Genomic DNA, 17,980 nt, shown 5'->3' with positions numbered 1-17,980 from the left:
CTATCACAAAAAAAAAACAACAACATAGGGGTGGTACCTAAACACAATAGCCTATATAAATCGGTAAACTATAAAAGGAAATTATTTTTACTCGCCGATAAAGGTGCCTCCGTATTTAATCCCATCAAAAATTCCGACGCCCTTTAATTATTTCATGTGCCATCTTCACTGAAGACGTGCGACAAACACGCCGTTTTCTATGCCTTCTCAAACGGTCAATTATTACGCCTACATGTATTTTGTAATCAATTAGCTCATGCAAAAATTGTCACTTTGCCACAAGGCCAGTTGTATCGGTTCTATAGTTATTTTTAGCAACTTTGATGCAAAGCGTGTAATTTGACGTTGTAGACAGTACATATGCCAGCATAACTTTCGCGCGTCTTTGAACTGAGCAATCATGAAGTGAAACAGTGATGGGTGCATTCAGCTTTGGAAATACATTCTGCCATAATCTGGAAATATCTCAAAATATGCTTTACGGTGTTATGTGGATATGGATGTTATTATTTTATATTGAATATTATTAAAACTGACGCGGATGAGTCCATTCTGTTTTGGTGGGTTTATAGTTCTTCTTAAATGCTCTGAGCTTTTATGAGTACATACGTACAGCTCAGAGGGTCAATAGCTGGGAGTTGGATTATTGCAACTAGGTGGGTTTAATACACGTCTTTTCCGCAAACAGCTGATAACAAACGCTATGATAAATAATGGAAAGTTAATACACGCGTCATCGAACCAGCAGTGTTTTAATTGGTCAATACTAGATTTCTTAATTAACCAAACTCTGCCTACTGGGTGGACTTGTGCTTCGATGATTGGAAACGGGCGTTAACGATTAGCGTGTACTAAATGAGATACTCCGCCCCGAGCCAATTATCGCTTAGTCTTAACAACTTTTGATCTCGTTGACGCAAGTCGGTATATTCCCCCGGGTCAAATGTGACGCATGACGTAATTTTCTCAAGAGTCAAAAAGGGGTCTTCTGTAATTTTCAAGCGTCAAAACCCGGGAGCTCGGGTCAAAGGAAAGCCCTGTACATATATGCGTTATAAGTAGTTTGGTGTGTGTGTGTTTAGGTTTTTTTAAATACATATTTGTTACCCGTTTCCACAAAGCTATATTTTGGACAAAAGCAATATGAGGACAGTAATTTAATAATTAGCATCAGCAAAATAAAATGAAAGTAAATTTTTCCACAAATTGTTGTCCAGCTTTGAGATTATGAGATAAGACCATCTTATAGGGGATGACTGTTTACAACCTGTTTAGCAAGAACACTTTTCGATACCGAAAACAACTGTATTTGTTCAACAGATTACATGTGTTTATAAAATAGTTTTTGCATTATTAAATACAATAATGTTGAATTGTTATCGTATATCAAAGTCAGTTATAAAGAAGTAAATGAGTATGAGAGTAAATGAGTATGAGAATATGTACAGCTGCTAGAAATTCAATATTGATCTTCTTTATAGTACAAATCATCACTTGATCTTTCTTATAGTTACAAATGTTTGCAAATTGCAAATATAAAAGTAAACACACACAAGACATTGGAAAATGTATCATATCAAAACAACTGTCAAACTATTTGTAACTTAAATGCACACAAAATCTGTAGCCTAAATACATTATTTTTGCAAAAACAACTGCAAAACAACTTTTCTTTTAAACCAAACAGTTGTTTGTGCTTCTTAAAAGATGTGATAAGTTATTGTTCACATATTTGACAAACTGTTTGTAAACAACTGGAAAAATGTTAAGACTCACTTTGCATTGATATTTCCAATTGAAACAACAATAAAACCTGCTAAAATCACAATTCTTTCATAACCACACAACAACTACTGACTAACTGAAAATTGTTGGGGTAAAACATTTCAAGTTGTAATGATAAATCTATCTTATGAATGGTTTCCATCTGACATCAAGACAAAGGTTTTTGATGAAGTGCCAAGTTAATTGGGGTAAATTTGCAGGAGTGTTACACAACCTAGAAACAATGCAAGCACAAATATAAATCAGTTTTATAGAGAGTAGGATAAGTGACTGAAAAGTCAACAAGGGCTGTTTGTAAAACATGCATGCCCCCCATATGGGCTGTCAGTTGTAGTGGCAGCCATTGTGTGAATATGTTTGTTGTCACAGTGACCTTGGCCTTTTACCTAGTGACCTGAAAATCAATAGGTGTCATCAGCCAGTCATGATCAATGTACCTATGAAGTTTCATGATCCTAGGCCTAATTATTCTTGAGTTATCATCAGGAAACCATTTTACTGTTTCGAGTCACTGTGACCTTGACCTTTGACCTAGTGACCTGAAAATCAATAGGGGTCATCTGCCAGTCATGATCAATGTACTTATGAAGTTTCATGATCCTAGGCATAAGCATTCTTGAGTTATCATCCGGAAACCATTTTACTGTTTCGAGTCACTGTGACCTTGACCTTTGACCTAGTGTCCTAAAAATCAATAGGGGTCATCTGCCAGTCATGATCAATGTACCTATAAAGTTTCATGATCCTAGGCGTAAGCAATCTTGGGTTATCATCCGGAAACCATTTTACTATTTCGAGTCACTGTGACCTTGACCTTTGACCTAAAAATCAATAGGGGTCATCTGCCAGTCATGATCAATGCACCTATGAAGTTTCATGATCCTAGGCCTAAGCGTTCTTGTGTTATCATCCGCAAACCATCTGGTGGACGGACCAACCGGCTCAAAAAAGCATTTTTTTCAAGATACAAAGGGCCATAACTCCGTAATTTACAGATGGTGTACAATGCCATTTTGTGTGCATCATTCTCTTATCCATATATATACTCATACCAAGTTTCAATTAAATCGGCCAGAGCACTTTCAAGATTGGCTCCGGACACACAAAAAAAACATTTTTTCAAGATACAAAGGGCTATAACTCTGTTATTAACAGATGGTGTACAATGCCATTTGGCGTGCATCAATACTGCTCCAGCAGCTGGAGTTTCACTTCTTTACATTAACTATAGCCATATAAGCAAAACTGCCCCGCCCCCTGGCGGCCATGTTTTTCAAGAACCGAAACCATTTAAGAACTCAGCCGAGATACCATTGAGACAAATGTTATGACGAGTTTCATAAAGATTGGACTAAAAATAAGACTTCTGGAGTGTAAACAAGGTTTTACTATAGCAATATAAGGAAAACTGCCCCGATCCCTGGCGGCCATGTTTTTCAACCTACTGGAACCATTTTAGAACTCAGCCGAGATATCATTAGAACAAATGTTCTGACCAAGTATCATTAAGATTGGCCTAAAAATATGACTTCTAGAGTGTTAACAAGGTTTTACGATAGCCATATAAGGAAAACTGCCCCGCCCGCTGGCGGCCATGTTTTTCAACTGACCAGAACCATTTTCGAACTTAGCTGAGATATTATTGGGACAATGACACAGTTTGATGAAGATTGGCCAATAAATGTGACTTCTAGAGTTTTGACAAGCTTTTTCTTTAATTTGACCTAGTTCTTGACCTCACATGATCTAGTTTCGAACTCTACCAAGATACCATTGGGACAAATCTTTGGAAAAATGTTGCCTCTAGAGTGTTAACAAGGCAAATAGTTTACGACGCACAACGACGCAAAACGGACAAAAGGTGATCCCAAAAGCTCCCCATGAGCACGTTGTGCTCAAGTGAGCTAAAAATATATTTAAGAATCTTTCAAACTTTTGGAATTGCCAAAAAATCTTAATGATATGCCCTATACTGATTGTACAAAGAGGTGAACTGTCAAGTCGTAAATTGTTATATCATTGGTGTGAAGATCAAATAAGAAATGCGTGAATTCTCTTTTTCGATATTTTTATGTAGCGAGGTGATTTTTTAAGGTGTCGACATTGCTTGAACCCTGACCACTTCTAACCTAGGTCGTACCGCGAGAAACATAAGTTTGATATTTTACATACGCTCAGCTTTGAGAAACAATGGACTTTTAAATTGAAATGCACAGTGTGGCCAACCATTTCTTTAACTGAGTAAACGTATAACAAGCATTACCTTGAGCCAACCACAAACAAATCCAAACGGGGGATCGCATTCTCTGAAACAGAGCACAAACAGACCATAATAATTATGATAAATCTTGTCGCATTTATTAAAATATGGTTAATATTTATTATGCCTAATATGAAACCATGTTATTGTTATATAAAAAATATCCATTCTATCTGATACCACATTTGTATATCTGTCTTTGAATGAATGGTCAAGTTCTATATGTGTACCACTTTTTCAATAACACACACAGGGCCCAGACAAAAAAGAAACAGCATGCCAAACATTTAACACAGGAATTTATAAGAACATGCCTACATTGATTACTTGGTGTTCAGCAACACATGAAAACTTTAAGATAAGGTTATATTTTAATTGCAAATAATTTCAAAACGTTTTCTCGTGCTTTTTGTTTGCAAAGAAAACTATCAAAATCACCATAAACGTACACTTATTACGATAATTATGACCACACCATACGGAATAACAGAATGCCAATATTAATAGGTAACTTCTATGAATACAAGAATTGATAACTTAAATAAAACAGTAAATGCATTATCGATTTGTATTAAATCAAGTGAGGCTAAGAATAAAATCATGGCGGTGCTTGCCTAGCTTTTTTGTTATTTGTTCTTAACTTGCTTCATTATAAAAATGTCAGTAATCTGTTTTTCTGTTTATCAAACATTTAGGACCTGATTTTGTTGAGAACTTATAAATGACGCCTCTTTATACTTTATCTTAAAATGCTCAGCTATGGATATGAATCAGGCTAGTTTGTCGGCTTGAAATAAACATTAGTAATTTTAAATCTTTCGGTAGATGGTAATGGTCTATTTAAGAATCGAGTATATTTTCACAACAATATTTTAGTATTGAAATAATTAGCTTTATGAAGTTTACAAAGAACCAACTGTAATAAAAAATGTCACGTTCACAAAAACCGCTCGCTTTTATCTAGAAGAGGTATGTTTTTCGTATTGATTTTTATAGAATATGCACATTTTCTGGACCCATTTTGTGACCTTTATTTTAGATCAGTTCCCGTTCATTCCATTTCTCCATATTTTGGCAATACCGTGTCGTGAACGTGATCATGTCTCCGTACACATTCGGGACAATTGGCAATAAGATTCAAATGAATAACGTATTTAAAAGATATGTTGGGATAAACCATTTTTAGTTGTTTCCTTGCAGACAACTAAGGTTTGTAGTATGCGTTGCAAGTCGGTCTGCTATTAAATACGCTAAGAACGATAACCACCGCATCTGCCTGTTTATACTTCACCACTGGTACAATGCAGACAGTGAGTGTGTGTATTTTATCAATAATCTTTAACAGCTTGTGCGACGACATTGGCCAGTTTGTCATTGAAATCTGTACATATTGGCTGCTTTCATGGAAAACGGGGCTTAATGCATGTCAAATAAGTGCTGTCCCAGATTAGCCTGTGCATACTGATTGCAATGCGCACAGGCTAATAAAGGACGGCACTTTCTGATTTTATGGTGTTTTTCGTTTAAAGAGAGTATCTGGTACTGGGATGGCAATTAATGCATAAAGCCCTGTTTTCCCACAATGAAGCTTAAATTATCTTTTCTAGTATTAATGATTTTTAAAACTAGAGATGTGTTTGTCAGAAACACAATGCCCCCTACTGTGCCGCATTGAAATAAAATTTCTATTTATCATTTGGCAGGTAGAGAAATCATCTCTCTTTTCAGGTTATAACTTCCCTTGAATTTTGTCCAATCCAACCAGGGAGGCGTGTGGGGGGGGGGAGTAAATTATGACGATATCAGACATCACTGACAACCAAGGCCTGTGGTTTCAAAGAGATCATAGCCAGAGTTTTTTTTTTTTTCATAAAAAATAAATAAAATAATAATAATAACAAGAGTTCCGCGGTCGGAGATGACCGCATTGAAGCCGGATTTTTGATTTAAATGACAGGAAAGTACCTTTTGTGTTTTTGTCAATGCAATACTTAAATTACTGAAATATTGTTCAAAGGTCAAAATGAAATGTAAGTACTTTTCAAGGCATGAGCAAACCTTGTGTTATGTTTTGAATGCATATAAAAAATTTAACATTTTAACATTGAAGGTCACAGTGACCTTGACCTTCAAATGAATGACATTGAAATGAGCAGTGGTGATCTTCTAGTACTGGCCAACCTTTATGTCAAGTTTGAAGACTCTAGGTACAAGCATACCAAAGTTATAACATGGAATAAGAACTTTAACATTTTTACCTACCAAAGTTATAAGAACTTTAACATTTTTACATTCAAGGTCACAGTGACCTTGACCTTAGAATGAATGACCTTGAAATGACCAGTGGTCATCTAAGTGTGCTTGCAAACCTTCATGTCAAGTTTGAAGACTCTATGTCCAAGCATACCAAAGTTATAACAATTTTAACATTTTAACATTTAAGGTCACAGTGACCTTGACCTTCAAATGAATGACATTGAAATGACCAGTGGTCATCTTCTAGTACTGGCCAATCTTTATTTCAAGTTTGAAGACTCTAGGTACAAGCATACCAAAGTTATAACATGAAATAAGAACTTTAACATTTTTACATTCAAGGTCACAGTGACCTTGACCTTCAAATGAATGACCTTGAAATGACCAGTGGTTACTTACTAGTTCTGGCCAACCTTCATGTCAAGTTTCAAGACTCTAGGTCCAAGCATACCAAAGTTATAACAACTTTAACATTTTTACATTCAAGGTCACAGTGACCTTGACCTTCAAATGAATGACCTTGAAATGTCCAGTGGTTACTTACTAGTTCTGGCCAACCTTCATGTCAAGTTTCAAGACTCTAGGTCCAAGCATACCAAAGTTATAACAACTTTAACATTTTTATATTGAAGGTCACAGTGACCTTCACCTTCAAATGAATGACCTTGAAATGACCAGTGGTCATCTGTTAATCCTGGCCAACCTTCATGTCAAGTTTGAAGACTCTAGGTCCAAGCATACCAAAGTTATACCATGAAATAAGAACTTTAACATTTTTACATTCAAGGTCACAGTGACCTTGACCTTCAAATGACCTTGAAATGACCAGTGGTTACTAACTAGTTATGGCCAACCTTCATGTCAAGTTTCAAGACTCTAGGTCCAAGCATACCAAAGTTATAACAACTTTAACATTTTTTATATTGAAGGTCACAGTGACCTTGACCTTCAAATGAATGACCTTGAAATGACCAGTGGTCATCTGTTAATCCTGGCCAACCTTCATGTCAAGTTTGAAGACTCTAGGTCCAAGCATACCAAAGTTATACCATGAAATAAGAACTTTAACATTTTCGAGCACGCCGCCCGCCCGCCCGCCCCCCCCGCCCGCCCGACAACATCAATCTATAAGCCGAGATTTTTTCGAAAAAAATCCGGCTAATAAAATAGGGGTCATCTGCCAGTCATGATCAATGTACCTATGAAGTTTCATTATCCTAGGTGTAAGCATTCTTGAGTTATCATCCGGAAACCATTTTACTGTTTCTAGTCACTGTGACCTTGACCTTTGACCTAGTGAACTGAAAATCAATAGGGGTCATCTGCCAGTCATGATCAATGTACCTATGAAGTTTCATGATCCTAGGCGTAAGCATCCTTGAGTTATCATCCGGAAACCATTTTACTGTTTTGAGTCACTGTGACCTTGACCTTTGACCTAGTGACCTGAAAATCAATAGGGGTCATCTGCCAGTCATGATCAATGTACCTATGAAGTTTCATGATCCTAGGCATAAGCATTCTTGAGTTATCATCCGGAAACCATTTTACTATTTTGAGTCACTCAGCAGGGTTTTTTTTTAGAAAAAGGGGAAGACGCTGGACGCTGGGTAAAAGGGAAAAATCGAGCGCGAAAGAGACATATTTGGGGAAAAAATAAAAACTGTTCATTTCAATGTCTATAACTCGCCTACAGACTTCAGGTTTTTTTTTAGAAAAAGAGGCATGTCTCTGACCTTTTTGTTCTTAAACACATGAACAAGTATGATATTAAAGTCAAAGTCCTAAATAAAGATCTAATAATGGGAAATGTTTTCAACTGGGGTTGGGGAACGATGTCAATATTGTGATTTCAATTTCATGATGAATGGGTTGACGATCAAGATCTGCTACAGTATTGGAAGGGAAAGGTGCGGCAGCTGCCGATTGTCTACTTTCACTTTCACAATAATCCGACAGTATTAATCGATGTTGATTACATGTACCTCCGAATCCTGCTGGGTTTCAACGGTTTTTGATGATTCATTCTTAAAAAATGCGTCAACGCAATTAATATTTTTCAAGTCCGAACTTTTTATTTTGTTTGTGTATGAACGCCAATTGTGATAATTTTTATTGTTTTAACGTTTATATCTTGGCTTTCACATAACCCGGAAGAAAATTTGACTGGTTTCCGGTAATTAATTGACAAAACACCCTTCTCGCGCAAGACCGGAATCCAGTAAAATAGTCACATGATTTATACGATTAGTTGCCCGGTTTCCATGTCGTAATTTAAGAGCTATATATAGAATCACTGGGATTCCCAGATTTGAGTGTTCGTCGGGAGTGAGAGAGAGAGAGCAAGATGGTTGTACATGGTACAAATTGGATAAGTGTCGACTTCCCAAAAGAAAAAAAACAACATTTCTTTGAGGGTAAAATATTATATTTTGGTGAAAAATTATATTTTTGGAAGGGAAATGGTAGTTTTAGGGGAAAAATTCTGGTAGGGGAATACGCCAAATATCTGCGTCACTTTCTTAGTAAAAAAAACCCTGCACTGTGACCTTGACCTTTGACCTAGTGATCTGAAAATCAATAGGGGTCATCTGCCAGTCATGATCAATGTACCTATGAAGTTTCAAGATCCTAGGCCTAAGCGTTCTTGAGTTATCATCCGGAAACCATCTGCTGGACGGACCGACAGGACGGACCGACCGACATGTGCAAAACAATATATCCCCTCTTCTTGGAAGGAGGGCATAATAATAAATGTCATTGAGTGAAAATCTCTGGCCCGGCCCCACCCCAACTCCCATAACTTTTGACCCAGGGGTCAGATCAAAATTCCGAATAGTGCACTGTGGCGCATACGGTATGCTCACAGCTACCATGTGTGTAAGTTTCAAGGTTCTAGTGCTTATAGTGTACATGTAGGAGATGATAGTGACCTGGACGGATGAACAGACGGCGGAGATAACCACATTAAAGATTTCAAAATCCAAACCTGGACCCGTAGTTCAAGGTCAAGGTCACAGGGGTAAAAAATTGTATGCGAATGGAAAGCTCTTGTCCAGATACACATGCGTACCAAATATGAAAGCAATATCTGAAGAGTCACAGACGTTATGAGATTTTTTAAAACACAGTCGCAGATTTCGAAACCTGAATGCGGACCCAGAGTCAAAAAATGTCATGCGCATGGAAAGGTGTTGTCCAGATACAAATGCCTACCAAATATGAAAGCAATATCTGAAGGGACACGGTAGGTATGAGCCTCTCTCGAATTGAGGTCGCAGATTTCGAAACCTGAACGCTGACCTAAAGCCATCCTTAAAAATTCTTTTGTTTGTCATAACCCGACCGACCCACAAAAATCGGCCTGACTGAAAAAAAATAAAAAATTGTCACTTTCCAAAAAAAAATTTTTTTTGCTCGCAGAAAATTATTTCCGCTTAATTTTGCATTTCTGCTTTTTATCCTTTCCGGTTATTTGCGTCATTTAATTGAATGCTCTTTCAAGGATATCTTTAATAGCAATGAACAAAACGCGTACCGGTATTTGTTTGAGTCGCCTATTTATTTGATATATTCATATGCGATTAATTAAACTTTAAATACAATTAAACCGCTCCTGTTTTCCTCGTATCCCTTTAATTAAAATACGCTGCTGTCGTTCAGGATAGTTTGGAAGTAAAAAACAAATTGATTTATTATTACCATTCAATTTAATTCGGCAATCGGCAGAGATGTGTAATATTATCGCCATAAAACTTATTATTTAATTATCACTCTTTAATTCAGATCAGTAAATATTCGGAAGAAAGATGAAAAGTGGTCAGCTTAGAAATATTTATTGACGGGTATTCATTGTCTTGTTTTTGTTTCATTTGTTTATCTCTAGCGACCGGCTGCTATTTTGAAGGCAGACTGCGATATAAAATGTGTATTGAAATTATACAACATCTGCGCATAAATGACCCAATATTATCCGATTGCTCCACCCTTTCTCACGTTTCATTCGACAACGTCATGTCATGTGAAAGCGAGCTCAATATTGATTGGCCAGCTACCATGTGCACTTCAATAACGAGAGCGCCGATGGCGTTAAAAGCATAGGTGCAAGATACAGGGAAGAATGGCGTCACGTGGTATAATGTAGTTCGATATCGCCATCCGCGAATTTCTCAAATCAATAATTTCAAACAATTACCGACTATTTAAATAGATAATCTTTCCATTTACATCAGTGTTTGAAACGCTTATGAAAAATAATTACCCAAGCCTTTCAAAATTTAAGCACGGACAGATCTGTATCAAACTATTCTTTTCACAAATGAAAATAGACGCTACCCTATTCGTCTGCGTCAAGAATTTGTCGTAAAACTTGAGGTAAGCGTAAGATGCAGACGTGCACAACAGATTGAGTTCTGAATACAGATTTCTGAATGCAGATTTTTATAGAAACTCCTCACAGCAGTTACTTCCCTTGCTTCGCCCGGTCAGTAACTTCTAGTATAAGGGAGGCCACTGCGTAGGAGATTGAGATTTATAGTGCAGATAGAATTGTTTTACGAACGAAATTTGTTTTAGGTTATAAGATTTTTTGACATAAAACGGTCTTTGAAAAATTCACTAAAAACGGTGTCAGCAATATTCTTGGAAGAAAACGTTAGAAAAACGTTTCCAAATTTTTTTTGTAAGAATGACCATATACTAAATTAAATAGATATTTCGTCTGATTTTTGATCAGGTAAGGCTTCATGATGGGCAACCGAATGATGTGGATTTTCGAAATGTGGTATATACCATAAGCATAGGTGCGTAAACGCACCTATGCTAAAAATAAGGTCAAGTCAACCGATGTCTTATCGGGTACAGACCGGGTTTTGTTAATTGTCGAATGCGAACACTTTCATTGAAACAAAGAGACAAATATAGAAAACCAGTCCAGATTAAAATGGCGGATGTTGTCAACGAAATTTTACTAGATTTTTGAATTTTCGCAATTTAGATTTTTTCTTGAGCCAAATTTACAATATTTTTGCAAATGGTGCAGATGGCTCAAATGGCGAACGACAGCACGAGCATTGCGAACGTGTTATTATTGGAATAAATGCTCACTATTACAGGGCTCGCGCTGTCGTTCGCCATTTGCGAAAATATAGGGAATTTGGCTCAAGAAAAATATAATTTGCGAATATGCTAAAATCTCGTTAAATTTCATTGAAAACATCCGCCATTTAAATCCGGATTGTTTTTTTTTAAATATTTTTTTCTTTGTTTCCATGAACGTTTTGAAGCGCATATGGTAGCTGGCCAATCAACATTGAGTTCGCTATGGGGTAATATTGGGTAATTCATGCCCAGATAATGGAATACACAGTTGAAATTGTCGTCTGCCTGCAATATAATTGCAGATGGCAAAAGTCGTATAAAAAATAAGCAAATAAAAATAAGCGTAACACTCAATAAATTATTTTTAAGCTGATCACTTTACAACTTTCTACCGTCTATCGATCTGAATGAAAGGATGATAATTAAATAATTAGTTACATGTCGAAGATGTTACACCTTTCTGTTCTTGATTGAAATTAAATTGTTATAATTACTTTGTTGTTTTTTACTCACAAACTATGCTATTGTAAAGTAATATGTCAACCAAAAGTATATTAATTACGTATTTGCTAGGTTACTTGTTTTCATTTTCTGTAGTCAAACGATATGCACATTTTCATGTGCAAAATGCGTACAATTTTTCGTACTCTCGTTTTTGGATAAAGTATTTTTTGTTGATAATACCACCAAATATGAAAGCAATATTATAACTGAAGGGACACAGTAGTTATGACAGAGCCTTTTTCGAATCGCGGTCGCAGATTTCGAAACCTGAAAACTGACTCCAAGCAGGGGTTTTCAGCCTTATATAACAGAGGCCTATTAACAGCGATTTTTTTTGTCCAATTGGGAAAAGTACCCGTACCAGTCCAATTGGGAAAAATTGAGTCGTGAAAACCTGAAAATTGGGAAAAATCGAGTCGTGAAACCCTCAAATTGGGAAATTGGTGTATTTGATTTTATGCTCCCAAATACTTTAAAATTGATTCTAAGTGTTTTCAAGCTGTCAATATTATATTTACCTAGGTTCAAACCATAGAGCTGCACAGAGAAACTAACAAAATGTTGCATTTTCCCCCCCAAAAAATTTTTTTTTTTTTTTTTTACCTTAAATTGGGAATTTTTTGGCCAGCAATTGGGAAATTTGTAGTTTTTTCGTTACTGGGAAAGTGCCGTTTACCGGTACTTTATAAAGAAGGAAAAAAATCGCTGATTAAAGGACCCTTCCCAATTGAAAAAAATCTTAAAAATCATGCAGTTTTCCCAAAAATCCTAACTTACACCAGCTTTTTTATTTCCCAAAGCAGTAATTTTAGCCAGAATTCTTCCCAAAATGAGCAATTTCTTCCCAAAATCCATAGGCTAGGGCCTCTTCCCAATGAAGCCAGGAAAACCCCTGCCAAGTACAAGGTCAAGGTCACAGGGGTAAAAAATTGTATGCGCAAGGTGTTGTCCAGATACACATGCATACCAAATATAAAAGCAATATCTGAAGGGACACAGCAGTTATGACCCTTTTTCGAATACCAGTCGCAGATTTCGAAACCTGAAAACTGACCCCAAGTTCAAGGTCAAGGTCACACGGGTAAAAAAATGTTTTCACATGGAAAGGTGCTGTCTAGATAACATGCATACCAAATATGAAAGCAATATCTGAAGGGACACAGTAGTTATGAGCATTTTTCCAATTGCAGTCGCAGATTTCGAAACCTGAAAACTGACCCCAAGTTCACGGTCAAGATCACACGGGTACAAAAATGTATTCACATGGAAAGGTGTTGTCTAGATAACATGCATACCAAATATGAAAGCTATATCTGAAGGGACACAGTAGTTATGAGCATTTTTCCAATTGCAGTCGCAGATTTTGAAACCTGAAAACTGACTCCAAGTTCAAGGTCAAGCTCACAGGGGTATAAAATTGTATGCGCATGGAAAGGTGTTGTCTAGATACACATGCATACCAAATATGAAAGCAATATCTGAAGGGACACAGTAGTTATAAGCATTTTCAAATTGCAGTGGCATATTTCGAAACCTGAAAACTGACCCCAAGTTCAAGGTCAAGGTCACAGGGGTAAAAAATTGTATGTGCATGGAAAGGTGTTGCCTACATACACATGCATACCAAATATTGAAGCAATATCTGAAGGGACACAGTAGTTATGAGCATTTTTCGATTCGCGGTCGCAGATTTTGAAACCTGAAAACTGACCCTAAGTTCAAGATCAAGGTCACAGGGGTAATAATTTAAATGCGCATGGAAAGGTCTTGTCTAGATACACATGCATACCAAATATGAAAGAATATCTGAAACGACACAGTAGTTATGAGCCTTCTTCGAATCGCTGTCGCAGGAAAATCTCTGACCCGGCCCCCATCCCAACCTCAATTACTTTTTACCCAGGGGTCAGATCAAAATTCTGTCGTCACCGTCGTACATATGCTGCTCATAGCTACCATGTGTGTAAGTTTCAAGGTTCTAGTGCTAATAGTGTAGGAGGAGCAGGTGGCCATGATGGACGGAAGATGGAGATAACCACAATATCCCCACTTTTTATTGGAAAAGCGTGGGGATAATGAAAAATGCCATGCTTTACCCATTCTCAAACATAAGCGTGTCTCTTTGACCGGACACCAATATATTAAAACTGAAAACGAAAGCAAGGAGTTTCAATTAACAAAATATTAACAAATTGACATTAGCAAGTTCAGTTAATGTTGAAGTTGAAATTTTCGTGAGATAAAAAAGAAACACTTCACTGGTCTCTACGAACTTCAAAATGAGGTACAATTTATTTTAAAATCCTCTGTACATAATGCAGTCGTTTATTTTCTGCAAATTTGACAATGAAACAAAGTAACAGACATTTAGATTAGGCTCTGTTTAATACTGTCGATTGGTGTATAGCGGATTTTAGTGAGTAACGGATAGCTTAAACGTTTTTTGCAAAATACTTTTATTTATGTTAAGATTTATAGTTTTCTATTAATTGAATACAAATAGCCTATCATTGTTAAGTCGATTCATGTTTTTGTTAATGTGAGTCAGGAAAAGTGCAGACGAATGTTTTCTTGAATTTTGCAGATTTTGTTTGGTAAACATAATGTTCATTGATGTAATATTTAAGTATTATGTGTCCTTTACAAAAGTACACTACGCGACCCGTGATTTTTGCCGCGATTCTCGCATCACCGCAATCGATGCAACGTGACAAATCGCGGTGTTTCCGAGCGACAAGAAAATTTGGGTGATGTCTCTACGACCGTCACGCGATGTATCTCGCTGTTGCGCAATCAGCGCGAATCAGCGCAAATCACCGCGAACCGCCGTGATTCCCCTTTTTAAGCGATTTACGTTGAGGCTTACACTACATTACATGTAACATATATGTATACACTTACATTATACATTGCAATAATAAAGCTTTTGTTGTTGTTGTATACAATGGGCGTATTAGCTAAAATACTCCTGTTCCGACATGAACTTGATGAAGTAATGTCGGAAGCTTTAACGGCTCCAAAATAATATAACAGCGCAGAATGATCATGCAATAATTATTGAACATAACATGTAAACATTATTTAACTTATTGCATTAGCAGAGTGTTTATTAAAACTTACAATCCAGTGTTTTTTTTCACTAATAGGGGAAAGGTGGCGGGGCCCATCCAAAGGGGAAAAAAGTCATTTTAAGGAAAAGGGGAAAAATAAAAATTCACTTGTTTATATGTAATGATATTTATTATATTAATACACATGTTTGTATGAATATAATATTCACAGCTGAATGTCTTTGTCCTTTTTCTTAAAATTAAAATATATATCAATGATTTTTTCAACATTTAAGTTTCAGACAGTTCAGCCTTCATGCACTGTCTCAGTTTTCTTAGCCATTTTGAGTTTAATTGGGATCTTTCAAATCGATAAAATGGCAAATTTGAGCATTTTTTATCAATAAAATGGACTAAAGTGGAATGATTTTATCAACAAATATTGACACAATATAGATGCATCAGGCCTTTTCTTTGCCATTTTTGGGAGAAAAATGCAATTAATGTGAAAAGTCCACTGATTTGGGAAAAACTATTTAATACAACTCTTTATAATTATTCAAAATAATATTAATTATAACTATATACGTTTTTAGTTGTTTATTAAATAAATTTGAGATATATTTATCATGATTATGAGACTGTTCTTTGTAAAAAAAAAAAAATATATTTTTTTATATTTTTTTTTTAACTTCTGGAGGGGATTTTTTTTACAAAATGGGGGAAAAATATATACTCTTTTTTGAGGGGAATGGGGCCGAATATCGGCCCCGAAATTGCCATAAAAAAACACTGCAATCAATTATATTCCACGCCCGAATACACTACCACTGTTCAAATTCCATATTGTTACCATATACATGTAGCGTAGCACTGTGTAAATTGAAAGTTGCATAGTGTTTCGTCATTGGTCGGTTATAAATACCTTGTTTCTCTATACATGGTATTTGATTTAGACGAAACTAATAATTTGGTAATTTACGAGAAATATGATATAAGTTTTCCTTTTAAACTTATATCTTACCGTGTGTGTTTATTGATGTTATTAATTATGTTAATACTTATTTTTGCATTTCATTAAGAATTATAACATGTAGCCCTTTTGTTAACAGTGTTTAGCAAAATATTCGCGCCTTAAGGCACGGAAAATTGTTTAAGTAACACTTTCATTTAAAGTTTAAATGTAATCGGTAGATTACGTCTAATTATTTGGACTAAATTATGCTATACTTGTTTATTTTCTGTTTCAGGCTCCAATGCGGATAACTAGTGTTACACGCGTTACTTTCCGAGCGTTGTACACACATTCACAATGCTTGATAAGCCGGAAATCGGAAATTCATTACTGTTCTATTTTAAATAATATTATGACATCGTGTTATATAATATGTTGTTATTACATCATTGCCTACATGTATATATTAAAGCCATTAAACATTGTGTTTGTTTTGTTGAAAAAAAGCGAGTATATCAACGTAGCACTAGGCATTCGCAGAGTTTAATAAATATGATGATGTATACATTTGTAATGTACATGCATTTCTCTGGGTTTTCACGCCCAAAACAAAAAAAACTCAACATTTGATTATTTATTGTGTACTGTCCAGCTGGTGATAGTGTTTGTTCTAGTGTCTAATTGGCACTCTTTGTACATGTGTACGTGTTCAAACTGTGAAAATATGTGACAATCACAGAAACAACAAGATGGCGCTGCCAATTAAGTGCGATAATGGATCAAAGGGCATTGACAAAAAATAACAGTTTGTATATATTTTTCGGCGTTTACTCAGATGGTCTCTCACAACAAAAAAACTATACAAGTCAAGGTATTATGTTTTACTTCTATCAGTAACTATTCGGATACGGCGTGTTTAATTTGATATGACTTTTAAAAAAATTATCAAATTGTTGGCGATATAACTGTTTTAAAAATACCAAAGAAACATTTAACCGAAATCAACAGAATTCAATGTTCTCTGCACTACGCAGTTTGTATAAAAAATCAATACTTGCACACTCTATACCTTGACCTTGTACATTGCCGCATAATTTTCGCGATCTTTTGTCGGGAAATATACATGATGGCTATATTGGAAGCATTTGTAAACGTCGTGTTAACATTAAAACATCAGAAGTGTGTTTTGGATTATAAATTATTATTATCATTTGGGAATTTAACGGAACATTTATACTTATGGTATAATTGTTTTGAATTGTATATTAATTTGTTACAACACTTAACGTGTCAAAAAAATGTTTTGATAATATTATGCATTAATAGCACAATTTCCAGGAGGAAAACGTTTTTACATGAAGGCGTATGACGCAATAAAATGTTTTTTTGTAAGATCGTATTGCATTCGATCTAAATGTAAATACGCTTGTCCAAAGAAAGCTGTGTTCCACATTATGCACTGTACTCCTTACACTTCTGAAAAATGTCGTAGTACACTACGCGACCCGTGATTTTTGCCGCGATTCTCGCATCACCACAAACGATGCAACGTGACAAATCACAGTGTTTCCAGCGACAAGAAAATTTGGGTGATGTCTCGGCGACCGTCGCGCGATGTATCTCGCTGTTGCGCAATCAGCGCGAATCAGCGCAAATCACCCCGTACCGCCGTGATTCCCCTTTTTAAGCGATATACGTTGAGGGTTACACTACTTTACATGTAACATTTATGTATACACTTACATTATACATTGCAATAATAAAGCTTTTGTTGTTGTTGTATACAATGGGCGTATTAGCTTAAATACTCCTGTTCCGACGTGAACTTGATGAAGTAATGTCGGAAGCTTTAACGGCTCCAAATTAATATAACAGCGCAGAATGATCATGCATTCATTATTGAACATAACATGTAAACATTATTTAACTAATTGCATTAGCAGAATGTTTATTAACACTTACAATCAATTATATTCCAGGCCCGAATACACTACCACTGTTCAAATTCCATATTGTTGCCATATACATGTAGCGTAGCACTGTGTAAATTGAAAGTTGCATAGTGTTTCG

At 35.9% G+C, this 17,980-nt stretch overlaps 1 protein-coding gene across 7 annotated transcripts in view; it reads right to left on the bottom strand.

Moving 5' to 3' along the window:
• LOC127869107 (uncharacterized) overlaps window positions 1-17,980 on the bottom strand; it is a 147,196-nt gene that overhangs the window by 122,826 nt on the left and 6,390 nt on the right. For 5 of the 7 annotated variants that reach the window (XR_008044404.1, XR_008044405.1, XM_052411439.1 and 2 more), the window contains exon 2: window positions 4,049-4,091. Coding sequence is in view for 5 of the 7 variants with exons in the window: in XM_052411439.1 (XP_052267399.1) it covers window positions 4,049-4,088 (40 nt within the window). In the remaining 2 variants the exon portion in view is untranslated. Of the gene's footprint in view, window positions 1-4,048; window positions 4,092-4,980; window positions 5,187-14,001; window positions 14,157-17,980 lie in introns of those variants that run through there. The other 2 variants (XM_052411435.1, XM_052411436.1) reach the window with 2 other exon arrangements.

Source organism: Dreissena polymorpha, chromosome 2 (assembly GCF_020536995.1).
Source record: "Dreissena polymorpha isolate Duluth1 chromosome 2, UMN_Dpol_1.0, whole genome shotgun sequence".
NCBI lineage: Eukaryota > Metazoa > Mollusca > Bivalvia > Myida > Dreissenidae > Dreissena > Dreissena polymorpha.
Note: the sequence above shows the minus strand (reverse complement) of the source record. Positions and strands in the feature narration are given on the sequence as shown.